General features: G+C 39.4%; 1 protein-coding gene across 2 annotated transcripts in view; it reads left to right on the top strand.

Annotated features, from left to right (window-relative positions):
• Rad21 (RAD21 cohesin complex component) overlaps positions 1–19,448 on the top strand; it is a 38,915-nt gene extending 19,467 nt beyond the window's left edge. For both annotated transcript variants that reach the window (XM_031358062.1, XM_031358061.1), the window contains 13 exons: positions 368–543; positions 4,783–4,912; positions 6,538–6,637; positions 8,811–8,917; positions 9,557–9,763; positions 10,307–10,432; positions 10,760–10,882; positions 12,525–12,748; positions 14,023–14,194; positions 14,594–14,742; positions 15,631–15,780; positions 17,067–17,150; positions 17,821–19,448. In XM_031358062.1, coding sequence (XP_031213922.1) covers positions 400–543; positions 4,783–4,912; positions 6,538–6,637; positions 8,811–8,917; positions 9,557–9,763; positions 10,307–10,432; positions 10,760–10,882; positions 12,525–12,748; positions 14,023–14,194; positions 14,594–14,742; positions 15,631–15,780; positions 17,067–17,150; positions 17,821–18,012 — 1,908 coding nt within the window. In that variant the 5' untranslated portion in view covers positions 368–399 and the 3' untranslated portion in view covers positions 18,013–19,448. The remainder of the gene's footprint in view (positions 1–367; positions 544–4,782; positions 4,913–6,537; positions 6,638–8,810; positions 8,918–9,556; positions 9,764–10,306; positions 10,433–10,759; positions 10,883–12,524; positions 12,749–14,022; positions 14,195–14,593; positions 14,743–15,630; positions 15,781–17,066; positions 17,151–17,820) is intronic.
• The last annotated feature ends 1,200 nt before the right edge of the window (positions 19,449–20,648 follow it).

The following is a 20,648-nucleotide window of genomic DNA, read 5'->3' as shown; positions in this document are numbered from 1 at the left end:
GGCTTTCTTTCCATGTAGATTCTAGTCAATGAGCAGAACTATGTCTGCCATCAGTAATTAAATTAGAAATAGGATTTGATACTTGGTTGGATTTAGAATGAGGGATTTTTGACGACAGTCTTTACAATAACAGTTCATAAAAGCAGTTTGACACCTGTCTCTTTTCCCTCTGTCTTAATACTTGGTGGTGGGCCTTGCCCTCGTACAAAAAATAATAGGATTATTTTGTAAAATGCTTGCTGTACTTTCAGGTTCTTTATATTCTCATACTCAATGTAGGAAACTAGTGTTTTCACATTTTCTACATCTCTTAATAAATATCTCAGTCCTCACATGAAACTAATAAAAAAAATTTTTCTCTCCTTAGGTTTCTTCTTACTTCATAGCAAATAAGAAAAAATGTTCTACGCACATTTTGTCCTCAGTAAACGAGGGCCTCTGGCCAAAATTTGGCTGGCGGCCCATTGGGACAAGAAGCTAACCAAAGCCCATGTGTTTGAGTGTAACCTAGAGAGCAGTGTGGAGAGCATCATCTCACCAAAGGTAGGCTCTGTGCTGGTGGTTCTGTCTACCGTGTGAAGGGGAACTTGTAAAACAACTGTAGCTATCAGAAGCAAGGGAAGCCTGTATGTAGATTCTCCAGTTTTCTTTCATCATTTTAATTTTTACCATTCAAGATATTAATGATAATAAAGTAAAGTATAGACTGAAAAATTGCTAGGGTGACCCACATTGGTATTGATGTATAGAGTTGATGGTTACTGTAGGAAGGGTGAGGGATCTGAAGGGTAAGGAATATGAGCAGAGGCTTGTTCTTAAAAGTTGTGAGGAAACGTCTGTTTTTAGGTGAGGGGTGGATTAAGGTTTTCATTTGTTCTGTAGATATTTTGGTTAGTTTTAAGATTTAAGTAGCTCGTGGATCTTATTGGGATTGAAGATAATTCTTCATGTCCTTCCTAAGACAGTTCCAATTTGAAGTTTTTAGCAACATGAAGACTTGACAAATAATATCAATAGCCATATCACCTAGAGAGTCCTTTCATAGTATTTGCTTTTCTGCCGGGATATTGACTACATAAGAGTTAAGTTACATTGCCTTGTCATTGACTACATTCAGAAACTGTTTAGCTCATTTAATTGTTGCATAGCACCAGAGCCCCTTACAGAACTTATAGGATTTGGAGCAGACCTCAGCTGAGGTGAAGTCATTCATAAGATCAGTATAGGACTTTAAGTCTGGAATTATAAACCTATAAGTCACTGTTTGGGTTGAGTGTGACTTTCCTATGCCTTCTCTATTGAGATAGTTTACATTATTTCTGACTTTTTGAACTCTTAATTCTGTTCCTGTATAATACAGCCATTAAAGAGATAGATGGTAGCAAAATGATACAATTGAGAAAAGGTAGTCTTTTCAGCCCAGGGAGATGACTTAATGAGTAAAAGTGCTTGGTGTGTAAGCCTAATGACCTGATTTCAGGCCCCTAAAACTCTCATAAAAGCAGAATGAGGTGGCTCTAATCCTGTGGCAAGGAGGGAGTTGGAAAAAGGAGACTCCTTCTGCTTGCCACAACCCTCCCCCACCCCCGCTGAACAAAGGTTCATAGGCTAGCTATACTGGAGTTTACAGCACAGTGGTAAACTAGGAGAGCAAGGGGGCCCTTGTTTACCTTTTTAAAAAAAGACAAACAGACAAACGTAGAGAGCCCCAGCAGTGGTTCAGTAGGTTAAGGTATGTGCTTAAGGTGCTCCTAACCACGTGGTGGAAGGAGATAACCTATTCCAGCAACTTGTCCTTTGGCAAACACACAAGTGTACACTAAATAAATGTAATTAGAAGGAAAAAAAAAAGCCAGGCAGTGGTGGCATGCACCTTTAATCCCAGCACTTGGGAGGCAGAGGCAGGCAGATTTCTGAGTTCGAGGTCAGCCTGGTCTACAGAGTGAGTTCCAGGACAGCCAGAGCTATACAGAGAAACCCTGGCTCGAAAAACAAAAGCAAAGCAAGAAAAAAAAGTTGGTGGGCAAATTCTGAGCTCTGGTGTTGTTCTGTAATCCTATAGACATGTACACACATAGCATCATACATACATATTTAGACTAACAGTTGAAAAATAAATGTTTTTCTTAAAGGGTGGTCATTTCTTTTTTAATAAATAGTGCTAGAACAAATTATATCAGCATTATGAGAACAAATCAGGAGACATACCTTAGATACTTTTCTTGTTAACTCAGGGTCAAAGACCTAAAATGTGATGTATAAAACTAGAAAATAGCCTATTAAGACTCAAAAAAAAAAAAAGCCTATTATAAAATATGCCAAAACTTTTAATCAGATGTTGATTGTAAGCTCAAAGACTTTGCTTGATACTTACCCAGAAGTAGTTGAAAACTTAATGTCTCTTTAAATACAAAGAGATGTTCATAGCAACTTTACTCAGGCTTGCCACAACATACAAAGCATTTAAGAGATTCTCTGTAGGTGTGTTGATAAAAACTGGCCTATGCATAGCACTGCTCTGAAAAGGTTCTGACTGCAGGACACTCTTGGAAAGGCACAACTATAAATGTGGTGAAAAAAATGAGGGGTTGGGGCGAGAAGGAAGTATGACTGGGCAGACCACAGGCTTGGTTGAGGCCAGTAGAGCTGGGCTGCCGTATGTAACTGTGATGGTGAGTGCATGTCCATTAAATCCATCTAAGCTTAGAGGGCTTAAACCAAAAGTGGGCCTTGGGTCACTGTATATTGCTCTGTAATTTATCAATTATAAATGTACCAGTATGCCAGCTGATACTGACAGTGGGCCACTCCTGCTGAAGCAGGGGAGTGTACAGGAACTACCTACCTTTACTTACTCATGTGTGAGCGAAAGGTGCTCTGAAAGTGTGCTTGCTGTAGCAGACATTGGGACTAGAGCTCTGAACAGAGCTTTTTAAAATTCAGTCCTCTAAAGATAAAATGCAGTGTGCAATAAACATGCACTTATGGAACTATATGTATATGTGCAGGGCTTACTGTCTCTGCACTTAAAAACAGGCACACACAAAGCCTGGAATATGCTTATTGTGCACTAGTTTTCACAGCTGGTTGGTCCTATTATATGGGAAAGCAGAAGTGTGTGTGTGTGTGTGTGTGTGTGTGTGTGTGTGTGTGTGTGTGTGTGTGTACAGTCACGCACGAGCTTATATTGACTAAAGAAGAGACTGGAGAGATTTTCTTTAATATCCATAAGTTTCAAAACTACTTTGGCTTTAAGGATACTTGTTATAGTGTATATAGAAGACTTTGTAGACTACAGAAAGTCTGAAAGGTGAGAGTGTGGTAACAGATATAGACAGTTTGACATTAAAGATAACTGGTAGACTGCACACATTACTCAGTTGACATTTTTAAACCAGCATGGGTCTTTATTAGCTTTCATTGTAATATGGCGTGAAGTTATTTGGCCCGAGAGCTGACCTGAAACTGCCGAGCAGTTTCATGCTGAGGAGATGGTTTATTTATTGAGGTTGGGGCTGCTCTACCTTACCTGGGAGCTGCTAGAAACTTGCCCAACTCCTCCCATCAGAAGAACCAGACCAGGTCCCCTTTGTTTAGCATAAGCCTGTGGCCTACTTACATATTTACATCCTTCTGCTTGAAAGCATGTCTTAACTCATTTTACCCACTCTACACCAAACTAGGACAAGGACACATTTGGAAATTGTTCATTGGAGACACAGAAGGGATACTGTCATTCTTTCTGTGTCCTAGATTTGATGAGATTTGTTATCATTTGAGATGTCTAAAAATTTACAGTAGCAAATTTGTTAGTTTTGCTTTCAATCACATAAGATGACCATAAATAGAGAGGCAAGAGTGCAGAGGGGTTCTAGACAAATGCAGCGTGCACATACAATGAACATAATTTTAAGCATATCTTTTAAAAAGTATGTTTTTACCATAGATTGTGGGATGTTTGAGTTTATGGTATGATTTGAAGAACTATCTGGAGAACTCTTGAGTTCATGTTTTTTATTCTTTGGATTATTTTTTCCTTGTAGCCAGGAAAGTTTTGAATATTTCTGTTTCAGTCATTAATACTATGTCTGTTTAGGTCATTATTGGTCATTATTGTGTCTTCTGATGTAGTAATAGAAAGTAATGAACAGTGCTTAACAAAAGGAAAAGTATTAAAGGGACATTCCAACACAGATGTAATTGGTCAGTAGCTCAGAGATGACCCAAAGCCTTAGCTCTGCTCATTGACACCTGTCCCTTTAGTACACCATCACACCTGTCTCCACACAGCAGGAGGGAGAAGGACAAAGGCATTCTGTTATTTTGAAAGTCTTTCTCGGAAGTTTGCTGGAATCCCCACCCTTCTTTCTCAGTTGACTGAAGTATGTGTGTATGCCTGGTCAGTAACAAGTTTTAACAGACAGGTCTGAAATAATCTTTTTTTTTTTCTTAAGGCCAGGAGTTTTTGCTTCTGAAACAAAATCATAATCCTTAGTGTGCTAATAGTAAAGTCCATGGGGAGATTTGCTTCCTGCTTCATAGCTACCTTTATGTCTAAGTGAAGTTATTAATTACTGTTGTTAAGCCTGTGTTAGGGGAGTCCCTCACAGAACTGACGGTTAGTAAATGGTAAGGTACAAATAATTATTAACCAAGTTTAAATCACCCAGAAAATGAAGAAAAAGCAAAAGGTCCTTATAAATACTAGCACACGATATGCTTTAAAGTACACTTACCTCTAATGTTTAAAGACAGTGCATTTAATACTCATATCTTACTCAGGTGAAGATGGCGCTGCGGACATCAGGACACCTGCTCCTGGGAGTGGTCCGCATTTATCACAGGAAAGCAAAATACCTCCTCGCGGACTGTAATGAAGCCTTTATTAAAATAAAGATGGCTTTTCGGCCAGGTATTGTGCCTTTCTTTGTTTTTTAACCTGGGAGTTTTCCCATACCACATTGGAAACTGCTAATTGTGTGTTCTAGATAGTTGTGTTCTATTTTCATAGCAGTATAAGGAACCCTTCGTAGGGACTCTGTTCATTCTTAGAATGGGAGTTTACCTAGTCTCAGCAACTGAGTCCTCAGAGTGGAACTGTTGAAAACTGTTGAACTGTGGTGGATTATAAAAGGTGGCTCAGAAAATGTGACTGGGGTGGGGTGTGGGGGTGGCTGGCTATTTTTTTTCCTGAACAGTCTTAATGTACTTTTAAAATCACATGTACTTTTAATCCTGAGACATTTCATTTAATGGTCTTTGTCATGTCATTTTTACTGTTTTGCTTGAGGTAAGATTGGTTCTAGAATTGGATTCTACCAAAGTAAATAATATCTGTAGTGTCATCTGCCCTCATTCTACAGTTTTAATACCAATAAAATGTTGCTGTTTAAGAGTATGAGCTGAATATGATATCCGAGTTGGCAAGGTGCTTGGAGGCAAACGGAGGGCCTGGGTCAGTCTCCAGGGTCCATGTTAAAGGTTGGAAATGGTGGCCCCTGCCTCTAATACTTATTGTAAGGAGGAGGATATGGGCTCATCCCAGGGGCTCTCTGACCAGCTAGCCTTGCAGAATCTGTGAGATATATGTTGAGGGAGAGGATCCTGTCTCAACAACAGTAATAATAATAATAATAATAATAATAATAATAATAATAATAATAATAATAATAATAATAATAATAACAACAACAACAACAACAACAACAACTTTGGGTGTATCGGGGGTGCTTTTATATAACAGCTTGTGTTGATACTATATTCTAATACTTCTGTTTTAATACATGACAGTAAACTACTTACTATTTTATTTTTGTATAATAAAGTATTTATTGCATATAGCATGCTAAATAGACAGTAATTTTTTGTCCTTAGTAGTTGTCATGTTATTTTTAAAATACTTTTATCGTGGAAAATTTTGAACATAGCTATGATTTTGTGATACTTTTCCTAAGATAGCCAACTCCTATCCTAGAGAGATGACTTAGTTATTACTTTGGTTCTGTAAACATGAAGGGCATAAGTCCTTCATTCACATTATAAGAAAACAACATCAAAAAAAGCAGTTCAGTGGCTTCTGAACTCCCAGCGCTGGGGAAGAAGAAACAATCCCTTAGATTTTTTTTTTTTTACAGCCTGTCCTGCTTAATTGTTGAGTTTCAAATGCATTGAGACCTTGTGTGGAGAAAGGTATGGAGCAGTTGGACAAAGTCCTCTGACCTGGACCTCTGGTTTCCACACTGCTCACAAGGAAAACACAGAATAAGAAAATTTATATTTACTGTACTTCTTTGTAACCATTGGTCCTACCCCTGGTGGATTTCATGGTAAAAAGTAGAAGACTTGTGTCAGTTGGCATGCTGTTTTAGAAACTTAGCTTACAGCATATTCAGTGCCTGGACTACTTATGTAGAACAAGGGCCGTGGCTCATGCTAACATGACAGCAGACAAAGACGTGCTTCCGGCTGGAGATGCTTTTGCCTCTGACCCACGAGTAATCTCCTCAGCTAGGCCTTCAAGCTTTGTTTCTGTTCCAGGTGTTGTCGATCTACCTGAGGAAAATCGGGAAGCGGCTTATAATGCCATTACTTTACCTGAGGAATTTCACGATTTTGACCAGCCACTGCCAGACTTAGAGTATGTCCATTTGTGTCTCCCTCCCTCTCGCTTCCTTCCTCTTTTCTAGTCCCTCATCTTTTGATTGTTTAGATTGTATCTCTGACCTCCAGTTCTGTTTCCTTAAGAGTGTTTGATACTAAGGTACCAACCACCTGAAACGCATATACTTTGATTTGGGAGTATGTTAATTATAAGGTGTACAGTTTAGGAAATGGGTTTTTTTTTTTCCTCTGAGAAAATCATGTGGGTATCAACTTCTAACAGAGCTACAGTTTGAGAATACTGATAGATTTAGGCAAGGCTCATGTATCTGAAGACTTGTATAGGTACGGTCTTTATATGGTGCTGTCAGTAAGTTTGGGACTGTTGTCTTAGCAAACTACTGAAAGCTGCAATTTTTAAAAATACATATATATGATGACTAACATCCTGTAAAGAATACAAAAGTGTCATTGTTTAAAACACATATTTAAGAGAAAAAAGTTACATGGAGATGTATTGGCAGAGAACTATTGTCTGTTCCATCTCCAGTCATTAAAATCTAGCTATTATGTGATGGCACGTGTGAGTATTACCAAGTCTTTGGGTAGTAGCACAGTTGACGGGCAGCCTATTCACCAAGTGAGTATTACCAAGTCGTTGGGTAGTAGCACAGTTGACAGGCGGCCTATTTACCACTCTAGTTGTCAGTGTGAACTTGGGAGAGTTGCATCTAAAAGTGAGGCAGACTAAAGTTTAATGAAATTGCCAACTTTATTCAGAGTATCCGACAATTCATACTCTGAGGGTTAAGAGTCACCTGGCAGAGTGTAGTAATGTAAGCCTTTAATCCCAGCACTGGGGTTGCAGAGGCAGGCTGATCTCTAAGTCTGGGGACAGCTAGGGTTGTTACACACACACAAACTCTTGTCTCCAAAAAAAGTCCAGTTACAAGGACAGGCTATATGTGGCAAAAACATACTTTCCATAGAGGCACATGAACTATCTGTTACACCTGAGAGGAGCACAGAAACACATTCCAAGAATAATTCCGTATTTTGAAGAAATTAGGTCAAAACAAGGCTCTTGTCTTATTTACTTGGAGTTTTCTCACAAGAAGTCTGACATTGGACTGTGTTCTAGCACCAGCCCTCCACACTGAATTCTCTATGTATTTCATAACAAATTTTCTTGCTTTTGAAAAGATCTGTGACTCCTAGTAGGTTTTTTGTTTGTTTGTTTGTTTCCCAATTTTTATATTGTATTAATTGTGGCTTGGTGGTCGCTGCCAGCTTCTCCACTCCTCAAAAAATGGCATTATCTATTACGTTAGCGTTTGTTTGTTTGTTTGTTTGTTTGTTTTTCCAAGACCGGGTTTCTCTGTTTAGCCCTGGCTGTCTTGGAACTCACTTTGTAGACCAGGCTGGCCTTGAACTCAGAAATCAGCCTGCCTCTGCCTCCCAAGTGCTGGGATTAAAAGCGTGCACCACCACTGCCCAGACTCTTTAGCCTTTTTACTTATCTAATCAGCTTTTCAAACTCAGCTTATGCTAATTGGTTGGTTATGTTTTTATCTGTAAAGCTTGCGTCTTTAGAGACAAGGAATTTTTTAAACACCCATAATACTACGATTTGTTTGGTTTGGTATTTTTGTTTTGGTGTTTAGCTCAGGCTGTCCTAGAATTCACCTAGCAGACCAGACTGGCCTCATAATATATCCAATCAACATTTAAATGTCCCAGTTGATTTGTCTACATTTTAGCTTTTTTCTTTTTGGTTGAGGGCTACATGAAGTCTGCAGACTGCATTTGGCTGATCCAATAAATATCAGTCTTTAGAACTCTAGCTCTGCATCTCTTTCCATCTGCTGATCATTGTTTCTGCATTTGCCAGTGGTTTTCTCATCAGTGGTTAATATTATATACTTTAAAATTATATGAGAAAAGGTCAGGGTTGGTAGATGAACAAGTTTCAGAAACACTAAAGAAAGTTAGAGTTCATACAGATCCTGTAAGTTTCACCTAGTTCATAATCTCTAATTCTTTACCAAATTAGGTAGTGGTCTTTTCTGTCATTAATGGCTTTAAATTTCTAAATTAAATTTGGATTATATTAATTTTTAATATTAATATTTAAGAAAATATTAAAGGGATATCTAGAAGAGATTGGGGCACTTCATGTGAAACTTCATGTGTTTCAATTTTTTTTAAAGTGATATTGACGTCGCCCAGCAGTTCAGCCTGAACCAGAGCAGAGTAGAAGAGATAACCATGAGAGAAGAAGTTGGAAACATCAGTATCCTACAGGAAAATGATTTCGGTAAAAGCAAATTGCTATGTTATGTTGTTACATTGCCAGGAATAGGTTAACATTTGTTTCCTTGTGGACAGAAAAACTTAATGTGTCTAATTTGTGCTATTGTATGTTAGCCATCTTTTCTATTACGGTACCAAAGTTGGGATTCTCACGCTCCTGCTCACCAGGCAGTGAGAGAACCTGTTATTTACAGGTGTATGGAAAGTCTAAGCACTGTAGTTGTTATTTACAGTTGTATGGAAAGTCTAAGCACTGCAGTTGTTATTTACAGTTGTATGGAAAGTTAAGCACTGTAGTTGTTTGCTTTTGTATTGGCCATTTGGAACAGTTGGTTGTATTACTATAAACATTGAAAACCTTAAGTGGGCAAATTGGCACTAAGTCACATTCGTTTATGCATAGCAGCACTTTCTTTCAAAGTGGAAGTCTGATTGTTAATTGTGCATGCTTAGTTTACCTTGTGCAGTCTGATTTTTGTTAGGCATTCCCCAGAGGTACAAAGTTTACATCAGATATTTAAGTGTTTGCCACCAAATAAGGTTTCAGGAAGCAATGGAGCATCATAATTGTAGTAAAACATCAACTACTGTAACAGTAGCATTTCTGACTTTTCACAGCTAATGACATACTTAATGTATTTAGGTGATTTCGGAATGGACGACCGTGAAATAATGAGAGAAGGCAGTGCTTTTGAGGATGACGACATGTTAGTGAGCACCAGCGCTTCCAACCTCCTCCTAGAGCCTGAGCAGAGCACCAGCAACCTGAATGAGAAGATCAATCATTTAGAGTACGAAGACCAGTATAAAGATGATAATTTTGGAGAAGGAAATGATGGCGGCATATTAGGTGGGTTGTTGTGCTTTGTTTCTTAACTTCTGTTTCAGAGGAGTCACCAACTCAGTGTATGAATGGGGATCCATTGTCTCACTAAAGCTTTCTAGAAAACTAGCCAAAAACATTTAGCTTTGTGTACATGGCTTTTATCAGCGTTCTGAATTTTACTAGTTCTTCAAGCTGCAGTGTTTGTTTGGTATCTAATAAGTAGATTTTGGGGTGGAAGATCAAAACAGGGATTCGCTTTGTAGACAAAGCTGGCCTGAACCTCACAGAGGTCCACTTTCCTCTATTTTCTGAGTGCTGGGATTAAAGGCATGTGTTACCACACCCTACTATAAGTAGATACATTTTTGGAAGTATGAACTTACATAAGTGATTGGCAGAATTTTTTTCAGATACTAAGTGTTTTTGCTTTTATAAACTACCTTGAGATAAACAAATTGAATACAGATTTAAATTTAATCCCCTTAAACTTGTTTATCCCTGGATGAATTAGTTAATGTGATCGTAGCAATTTTTTTCAGATTTTAACTGTTATGTTTTCTATTTCAGATGACAAACTTATAAGTAATAATGATGGTGGCATCTTTGACGATCCCCCTGCATTGTCTGAGGCGGGGGTCATGTTGCCAGAGCAGCCTGCACATGATGATATGGATGAAGATGACAATGGCTCGCGTGAGCATTTTGTTTTGGGATTCTTGGGGTTGGTGGCATAGCAATCACAAAGCAGATGGTGACACAAAACTACCTCCTGGTGACTAAAACACCCTTAACTCACTTGCTGAGGATTGACTGCCAGCTCTTGTGTTTCCGGTGTTGGCTACTCTGTGCTATTCCCCTCATTGGTTCATTGGAGGTGAACTCTGTAAGGGCTGCCTGGCAAATACATCTGTACTTTTCTTCAAACCCTTGGTTTGTTCAGTTCCTGAGAGGGATTTCGTTCTCCATTTGTAGAGTTTGCATGCTTTAGCTAAGCCTCTTACAACCATGTTGCTTTTACAGTGGGTGGGCCTGATAGCCCTGACTCTGTGGATCCTGTTGAGCCGATGCCAACCATGACTGATCAGACAACTCTCGTCCCAAATGAGGAAGAAGCTTTTGCATTGGAGCCCATTGATATAACTGGTGAGCAAATAGAGTTCACAGTGCGTAGAACAGAAGGTCCTAGGGGCTTGCTTTCTCTGCTGTTGAAGATAAGCGTCTTGCTCATACCTTTATAACAGTCGTCACTCTGTCCATCATAATTTGATGTCTGCTGGAAGAGTTATACAGGGAGCTGCAAGGTATAAAATTATAGGACATGTTTTCTCTGTGTTTTAGTCTTTGGGAGTCCTCAGATACTAACAGTAATCTGGGGTCAGTGAGATGACTCAGTGTATAAAGATGTTTCTCAGCAGGCCTGAGGATCTACATTCCTTCGATCTCAGTGCCCCACATGGTGGAAAAGGAAAAGCAAAGCCCCAGGTTGTTCTCTTGCCTGCACATGTGCTCCTACACACATGCACACTACCTTTTTTCTCTTTTTTTTAATGTGTTTTTAGGAAGAGTGTGATGACAGGGTTTTCTGTGCAGAGGATTCTAGTCAGTAAGAATGATAGCTCACTTTGGGAGAAGGGAAGGAGAGAGACCCATCTGTTTATGCTTTTAAACTTGTGAATGCTTTTTGATGAAACCTGGCCTAATGTGTGACAGAGTGAGATTGAGTCAACCCCAGAAGTCTCTGCAGATGCAGGTACTGCATTTTCTTTCCAAAGTGGTATGAACAAGAAGCAAACAGCTGAGGTATGTCAGGATGTGTTTCCAGACCCTGATTGACCCTGAGCTGTTTCCCCTTGATCAAGCAGCTCTGTATAGCTGTTAATTATGAATCATAACTAGAGCAGTAAAAACCATAGTACTGGGGCCATTGCTAGGCAACTTAGTCTACTTTAGTAGACACTGTATTTTACAGCTCCTAGAAATAGTTGATCTGTTTCAAACAAAATGTTTTTTCATTTTGTTAGTTTAAAAGTTTCTTTTTTGTAATCCTAGTTTAAAATGTTAGAACTAGCCAGGCATGCTGACACATGCCTTTAATTCTAGCACCTGGGAGTCAGAAGCAGGTAGATCTCTGACTTTGTAGCTAGACTGATCCACATATCAAGTACCCTGCCTGTCTCAAAAAAAAAAAAAGTCAGAACTTGGCCACTCACTAACAGATGATCAGGCCTGAAAACATGCATATATATATATATATGTGTGTGTGTGTGTGTGTGTATATGTACTATTATGTAAACTGGACAGGTTATATTTATAACTGCCTTAACTCATACACACACACACACACTAACAAAAAGAAGCTATGAATTTAAAGGAAGAGGAAAGCACATGGGGGGAGGGGCCAAATGGAATAATTATGTCCTCAAAAAGCAAAGATTTAACTAAAAGATAAATATGCACGCTTTTTAAAAAAATGTTAGAACTTGAGTCTATCAGGTGTGCTATATATAGCGTTTATAGAATAAAGCTATGTGGATTTCAAGGTATTGACCCTTGAGTTATTTTGCCTATTTTATAGTAAAAATCTGTGTACTTAATGCGTTCAGCAAATTTCTATTGAATATCTCTGTTGTAAATAATGCTTGAAAAACATCAGATTAGACATAGTGTCTTCATGAGGGCTTGCTCCTAGGTTCTGTTTCTACAAAGGCAGACTATAGCAGCCCGAGGTGAGAAAGGTGTTCCAGCCGGCCTCTCGGGAAACTGACCTCATATTCCTTTATTCTAGTCAAAGAGACAAAAGCCAAAAGGAAGAGGAAGCTGATTGTTGACAGTGTCAAAGAATTGGATAGTAAGACAATTAGAGCCCAGCTTAGTGACTATTCGGATATTGTTACAACTCTGGACCTGGCCCCGCCTACCAAGAAGCTAATGATGTGGAAAGAGACAGGAGGAGTGGAGAAGCTTTTCTCCTTACCGGCGCAGCCGCTGTGGAATAACCGACTACTGAAGGTAGTGCATTTGGCAAAAATTATTTTTGTGTGCATTTTGTCTTCTAGAAGCAGTGATTTCTAAAACCTTTGCTTAGACCGTTTATTTATTTATTTATTTATTTATTTTAAGATGAATGGTTCTTCTTTTCTACTGTAAATCACAGCATGCTAAGTGCAGCCTTGCTCACAGGTGTAGAATGCCATTGTGGGGAGCAGTGCCCAGCTCTGCGGTCTCAGTGTGCACTGACTTCAGAGCAGGCTTCCACTCTGCAGTGAGCTCTGCTGCTCCTGCACTAGAGTCCTGGCTCTAGAGGAATGCCCCTCCACATCCACAGACACATACTAATCAGCAGTGTTCAGCTCCTCGGAGTTCCAGACTACTGTAAAATAACTTTGCGTGGCACCTGCTGTCGGAAATGATGCTGTTAGATTTGTAAGCTAAACTGTGCAGCAGAGAAACAGCTGCTTTTTCTCTACAATACTCCAAAGCAGCAAGGTTATGGTGGCTGTTCTTTAGTGGAAACACTGTCAAACGGTTATGAAGAATGCCCATAGAAATGTTTATGCTTTGGAGGGATATATTTTAAGAGTGGTACAACCACTGGTCATATGCCTATGTTTGTATAAATTATCCCTCCTGTTTGCATCCCTAAACTTGCTTGGCTCACAGAAGGAAAAAAAAGGTGGGGGACTTGAGTGTTGAAGGACTAGCTCATGTACCTGTATTAAAATGTCATAATAAACCTTATTTATATGAATGTGGGCTAATAAAAATCTAAAATTAGTTTTTTCAGTAGATTCATTATTTTTTCCTAGGCAGAAATTTAAAATTTGAGGAAAACACTTCTGCAAACCTACCTGTTTATTTATAATTTAAAATATGGGGTGCTCCTTCATCTGTGAAATAATCATGTATTTTACGTACTTTGTTAATAAGTAAGAATGTTGTGTGGTGTTGTATAAGACTTCACATAGTAGTTAAACCTTTCGAAGACAAGCACGGTGTAAACTATTGAACACTGTGACAGGTTGAGTGTTCGATTTATCAATGATAATAACGCAGGCAAAGAAATTAGAAACCTTGAAGTTTAATAGATAGCGTTTCCACTTTCTGAAATGGCTGCAATTATAATTTGAACACTTGTTTTTCAAAATAAATGTGAAGTAAAACTGCTAAAATGTGCATACACTGATTATGAACTGTATTAAAGCATCCCTTAGAACAGAGTACAGATGTTAACTAGTCTTCCATTATACGGCTTTATAGCTGATGCTGTGCTTATGTTTTGATAGCTCTTTACGCGCTGCCTTACTCCACTTGTACCAGAAGACCTTAGGAAAAGAAGGAAAGGTGGAGAGGCAGATAATCTGGATGAGTTCCTCAAAGAGTTTGAGAATCCAGAGGTGCCCAGAGAGGAGCAGCAGCTGCAACAGCAGCAGCAGCAGCCACAGCGAGATATCATTGGTTAGTTCTGCTGGGAGGGTTGAAATGTCTTAAACCTCACCTTTGTGCTGGCAGGGCAGCAGTGCTCTAGGGTGAAGGGGCGGGTTTGGTTTGGAGGCATGGAGATGCATGAATCTCCTCGCCTTGCTGGATTGGAAACTCGTCTTCAGAAAGCTGTAGGACTCGACTGAATTGATAATTAAAAGGGTATCTGCACAGGATTGGGGAGTGAAGGAACCACTTTGAATACTTCTCCCCAACCTCTGTACGTGCAGTGTTATAAACTGAATCATCTGTGAGCTTTACTGGCTTTCTTCATTAGGGAAAGTCACTCTATCTGGGTCTTAATATACCAGTGTTAGAAGCAGATTGTTCCAAAATTCTTTTGAAAACTAAACTCTTTTCTTTTGGAAATTGCAGATGAGCCCATTATAGAAGAGCCAAGCCGTCTTCAGGACTCAGTGATGGAGGCCAGCAGAACAAACATAGAAGAGTCAGCCATGCCCCCACCACCCCCTCAAGGAGTTAAGCGGAAAGCCGGGCAAATAGACCCAGAGCCTGCAATACCTGTAAGGAAAAAGAAAACAATTGAAAGAGAGATGGTCATGCAGTTAGTTACAAGAGGCATTTAAGGCGTCTGATTTAGGAGTCTCTTGGTTTAGATCTGGAAGAATGACAGCAGAATTTAGGAGTATAGTCTTTTTGTCATATGTGGGAAAAGATGTTACTGCACTCAGCAGAGACTTCTTGGCTCTTTGTGAATAGACTTACTTCAGAGTGGTCCAAAATGAGTAACCTTAATCTGTGAGGTCGGTGGTTCTGAGCTGTACTGGTTTATATGAAAAGTCTTAACACCTCAAGTACTAGGGAAGTTATTAAATGATTGGTATATACTTAAAGAACTGAAAACCAATGCTGCAGTAACTGACACCTGCAGACTTTGGCTACCATCGAGTCCTGCTAGAATAGAAAAACTAGCTTAGAGTGAAGCCGTCACGTTAGGACTTCTGGTTTTAAGTCTGTGGGATAAATGATGTGAAGGGAAAGCAGGCCTGTGGTAACACTAGGCTCCTGTTTCAATCCCCATCAGAAACTACTGATAGGACAGCTGATGGCCAGCCTGGAGAAGTTTCTCTGTGCCCTATGCGAAAACACTTGTCAGTAAGAGCTCTTTCTCCTTGGACAGGTCATAGACCAGTAACTGTATCACTGCTCTCCTAGGAGTCTCTTAAAGACTGTTTTAATGCTCTCGAATATGTACCTTAAACTCAAAATGAAGTAGTACATAGGGATTCGGGAAACAGTGTCCTTTACCTGCTGCTGAGACCAAAGGTCTTTCTGAAAGAGCGTGGGATGGATAGTAAGTTACTGTGAGAGCTTTAAAGGGTCTGATCCTGCATTTTAGAGAAGCTACCATTCAAACCTGCATCTTCAACTTTGTTTTTTTATTGTTTAAGCCTCAGCAGGTAGAGCAGATGGAAATACCACCAGTAGAACTTCCCCCAGAAGAGCCTCCAAATATCTGTCAGCTGATCCCAGAGTTAGAGCTCCTACCGGAAAAGGAAAAGGAGAAAGAGAAGGAGAAGGAAGAGGAAGAAGAGGAGGAGGTAAGAAAACTGTAAAGATCTCCAGTGAGTAAAAATTTCCATGCCTGATTTGGCAAAGCTTATTGACTTTTCCTATTTGAGCTAAGCCAATGTTGGGCATCCCGATAATGAAAAGTGGTCCTGCAGTGACTTGATGTGCCACAGTGGGTTGGTAATTGGGGGCGGAGAGGGGGAGGTGTTGGGAGGAGAGGGAGGCTATGACCAGGATATAAAATGAATAAAATAAATTATTAAAAATAAAAGATTTAAAATAATAAAAATTAAATTCTTAGTGTAGTGAATCATCAGATTTTGTGCTATTGTAATTCCAAGTTTTCCCTCAAGAGGAAAGGCAGGGGACTGCCCTTACAGATTGTTGCTAGACTTCTAAATTGCTTATGGCTTCATTTTATCATCTCGTGGTCAGTAGTCGATTCTTACTGCTATTAAAGCCTGCCTCTGGTCTAACCTGCCTGTGGCCTGGAAATCAAATAGCCAGACATACTCCATTTGGTTTTGTTCTAATTAATCCAGAGTAAGACCAGGCTTGTGTGCATGGACCTTGGAGCACTTATTTTTTACAGATACTTTCTTTTTTGTAATGTTACACTATTTTAAACTAAAATTTAGTTTCCCAACTGTTAAGAGTATGTTGTTATCGCAGATTTTATTGTGAATCAGTATTAAAACACAATTGCTGTTCTAGGAAAAGCTGCTGATGGCTAGCTTTCCTTAGAGCATGCATGTAACATGGAGCTTCTGGCCTATACCACCTTAGGGTTCAAAAAACTATTTGTACAGTTAGGGTAAAATAAAAGTATGTATTAATAGTTAACAAACTGGCCGGGCGGTGGTGGCGCATGCCTTTAATCCCAGCACTTGGGAGGCAGAGGCAGGCGAATTTCTGAGTTCCAGGACAGCCACGGTTACACAGAGAAACCCTGTCTCGAAAAAAAAAAAAGAAATAGTTAACAAACAATCTTGAGTTGCTCAGATAGAATGCAGGCTCTTTGATCAGGAATGACATGGAGTATCATACTACAAAGTTAGCATCAAAGATGAGTTAACTTCTCCCGGTACCTAGATTGGCATCATCCAATGTAGCCCGTCATGGTGTTTTACTGTTTTATTTACATCTATATGTAATTGAAAGGAACATTGTACTTAATGTGGTTTGAGTCCTGGCCCAGGTTCTTAACTTGCTGACCTATAACAACCCATGTTCTATAACTTGTAGACCATTGCAGAGACATTATGTACAAGTGTTTGCTTACAAGGGCTGTAAATTCTGGTGGCCTTTTATTCAGGATGAAGATGCTTCAGGGGGTGATCAGGATCAAGAAGAAAGGAGGTGGAACAAAAGGACTCAGCAGATGCTTCATGGTCTCCAGGTATGACAGCATAGTCTGAAGAGCCCTTTCCCAGAAAGCAAATCCTGGTAGGGCCCTGAAGCATGCCTTTGTGGACATTTCTCCAGGGCTACATTGTTTTAAAGTGTTAATCCAGGGGTAAACCTAGATCATCTAGTGTATGTAGCCATGATTGTCCTAAAAAGTGGTGCCGTGATTCACAGTGCACCTGTGTACATTTCTACCTTTTGTTTGATTAGCAGTGGTAATGTACTAGGTCATAGAGTGTGGGCGGATGTCAGCACCCTCAGCTCAGGGTTCCAGATACAGGTGAAGCTTGAGCACCCATGAAATCTCTGGCTGTTTCCTTCATTTCTTCAAATGAAGGAATGGATGATACTTAGGCTTTGAGCTCTTACCAGGGCTGGTTTGATTTTGGTTTTGTTTTCACTTTAAAATCCACTGAGTGTGTTTCTGCTATCTCAATCTATACTGTAGCAACTTCCTTACTTCTTGGACTTTTTATGCCTTTAGATAATATGCTGTGGCCCTTTACCTTTTTGACTAGCATGGAAACCACTTGCATAGCTACACAAATGTCAGCTCCAGCCAAATGGAGCTTACTTTTACCAGTGCCAAAATTGCATCCTATAGTTACTACTATGTTGTGTGAGTTACTTGAATTCATCTACTCTGTTTTGTTTTATTTCAGCGAGCTCTTGCTAAAACTGGAGCAGAGTCTATCAGTTTGCTTGAGCTATGTCGAAACACAAACCGAAAGCAGGCAGCAGCAAAGTTCTACAGCTTTTTGGTTCTTAAAAAGCAGCAAGCCATCGAGCTCACACAGGAAGAGCCCTACAGTGACATCATTGCAACCCCTGGACCAAGGTTCCATATTATCTGAGGAGCTAGACGCATCCGAGCTAGTGTTAACTCACTAGTACATACAATTGCCCCCGTGTGTAGGGCACCAAAACCCTTTAAGAAAGTTTTTAGATTTTTGTTTGTACAAAATCTTTGCCTTTTCTTTCTTCATTTTTTCCCCCAGTGTTTCTAATTTTGTCAACCATATTTTAAGGGAAACTGCTTATTTGGGTTGGGTTTGTATTCCTGGAGAAGACAGTACCCCAAGAACCCAGAAGACTTTTTAACAGTTCATAACAGATGTGTGCAATATTGGTGCATGTAAGAATATGGAGTAACAGTCAAGTCACCATTTTTATGTTTTCCATTACTATGTTGAAAAGGAAAACCTGCCTAGAAAAACGCCTGACACTTTAAGAACTGAGGTTTGAGTCCCTTGACAGGAAGAGGAAAAATGTCCTCCGATCAGTGAGCCCAGCAGTCTCTTAACCACTGTACCTAGGGATAATGTGTGAAGCATTGTGCTAGTCTTCTTGATCATGTTTTAAAGTAAATCCATAATGAGCAACAATTGGTGAGTTTGTGCTGATCTTCGACTGTTGTGTCCTGAAATCATTCCATGAGTCTTAGAACTCTGATTCTAGTGCCGCTCAGAATGATCAGAGTCCTACAGTGGCATGACTCCTCGGGGGCTGCAGATCACTTTCTCAAAGGTGTTTGGATGTTTGCTTGAGTAATGAGATCATGAAAGTAGAAATTCTCCTGCTTGCTGAAGGGCAAACCAATGAGAAACTACACCAGATTGACTTCCTTTAAGCAACAGTGCTGTAAAAACTAATGGCTTCTCTGATATTTATTATAAATGTTAGTACTCATCTTTTTCCAATGCTGCACACTCCTGTATTTTGAAACTTATTTTTAATAACTTGCAACTATAATCCTGTACCAGTTTCCTATAATTTAAATGGAGAAAAACATCCTAATAAAGGCTTTATTATTAACAGACCAGATAGCACAGAAATTATGTGACTATATAAATATCAAAACATGTGTTCACTTTGTAGGACAAAATTATGTTGAAAGTTCTAGCTTAAGTGTTGGCACTTTTATGGGGGGGAAATCAGTTTTAAAACTAAGACTTCCATGTATACCCAGTAATTTAAAATTATGTGAAATATTTTAAATTTGTGAACTCGTAATTACTATTTTAATGATCAGTTTCTCGAGAATGGTAATTGTATAAAATTGCTCTTGCAGTTTTCTTTTCAATACGACGTGCCTGTAAACCATGGATATCCCCTTTGTAAAAAGACACTGTAGATAATTGAATGTTTGATTATAGAAAGGTCATTAGTTTCTTGTTACACATTTTGTTAGTCCGGTTTTTGTCGCTTATTGGGTTTAATATTGTTCTTGAAAATAGTCAATGCTATGTTATGTATAACTTTTCTAATAAAAGTTGTGTTTCAAGCTGTACATTTTAGAATATACTCAGTTTGGTGATGTGTCACAAGAGAAATGTTGATTGAAAAACTTAACATGGCCAAATATTTCATTTGCTTTTAGCTAGGAATATTTCATGCTAATTGATTTTTTTTTTTAAAGTTCAATAGTTATATGAATAATAGTGACCATTGTCTGACAGCTTGTGTTGAAAGGCAGCACTTGTCTTAAGGTAATTCTAAACCTAGGCAGAGTGCTTGGAGTCCATACATTAAACAAATTTCTGTGCTTTCTTAGAGCTTATGTTCTGATGGAGAGACAAGTCACTATAAGCTGAAGTCATAGTCCAGATAGTAGGTTGGCTGCAGTATTAGTGTAGGGTAGTCAGAATAAAACTCTTCGAGAAGATGAGTTTCTGAGCGATAAAAGATGGGAAGATTTAGACCAGGGAAGGGGGTAATTAATAAATGGTCAAGTGTTGCAGAAGGGGGACTCGGGGACGGGTAAAGACCAGTAGAGCTGGAAGTGTAAAGGGAGTATTAAGAGGTGGAGCAAAAGCTGCCACGATGCAGATTTTGTGAGGTTATACTTCACATTGCTACCATTTCGGTCACACATCCAATGAGCCTTAGGACAGACTGGCTAGATAGATGGCGTACTCCCTGCAAAGTGTTCTCTGACTTACTGCTTCCTAGTCAGTCATAGCTGAATGGATGGATGAGTGGAGCTTTAAAGCTTGTGAGTCTGCTACCACAAGGTTGCAGTGATATTGATGTTTCTGAAAGTGTTTTTGCAGTAAATTCCATGCCACCCTTACCTGAATCTCAGGAAGTACCGGCTAGAAAGAGACTTGATATTTGCAGTTAAAAATGGACTAGGATTTGAAACTCCACTCTGCTTTTTTAGCATTAGTGTGGTCCTGGGTCTTGGTTTTCTAGATGATACAATTTGGTCTTGAAGTCTTGACATAAAGAATAGACAAGTGTCTATAAAAGAAACTGAAATAGGCCATTTTCAGGACTGGTAGCAGTGCAAAGACTAAAGGCATCTGTCTACCGGGAGATCCTCTTTGAGCATGTTGCCTTCACTGTCTGCAGGGTGAATTGCTTATGCAGGCAGTAAATGCTACTTAACCTTTCAGATTTCAGCCGAGGGTAAATTTCTCAAGGGAAATTGTGCTGGCCCACACCCTGTGCTACAGGTCAGGCTTTCTGGTTGAGGGCTCTTTAAGCT

Source organism: Mastomys coucha, unplaced genomic scaffold, assembly GCF_008632895.1.
Source record: "Mastomys coucha isolate ucsf_1 unplaced genomic scaffold, UCSF_Mcou_1 pScaffold7, whole genome shotgun sequence".
NCBI classification, from domain to species: Eukaryota; Metazoa; Chordata; class Mammalia; order Rodentia; family Muridae; genus Mastomys; species Mastomys coucha.
The sequence above is the reverse complement of the archived record's forward strand: the minus strand, read 5'-3'. Positions and strand labels throughout refer to the sequence as shown.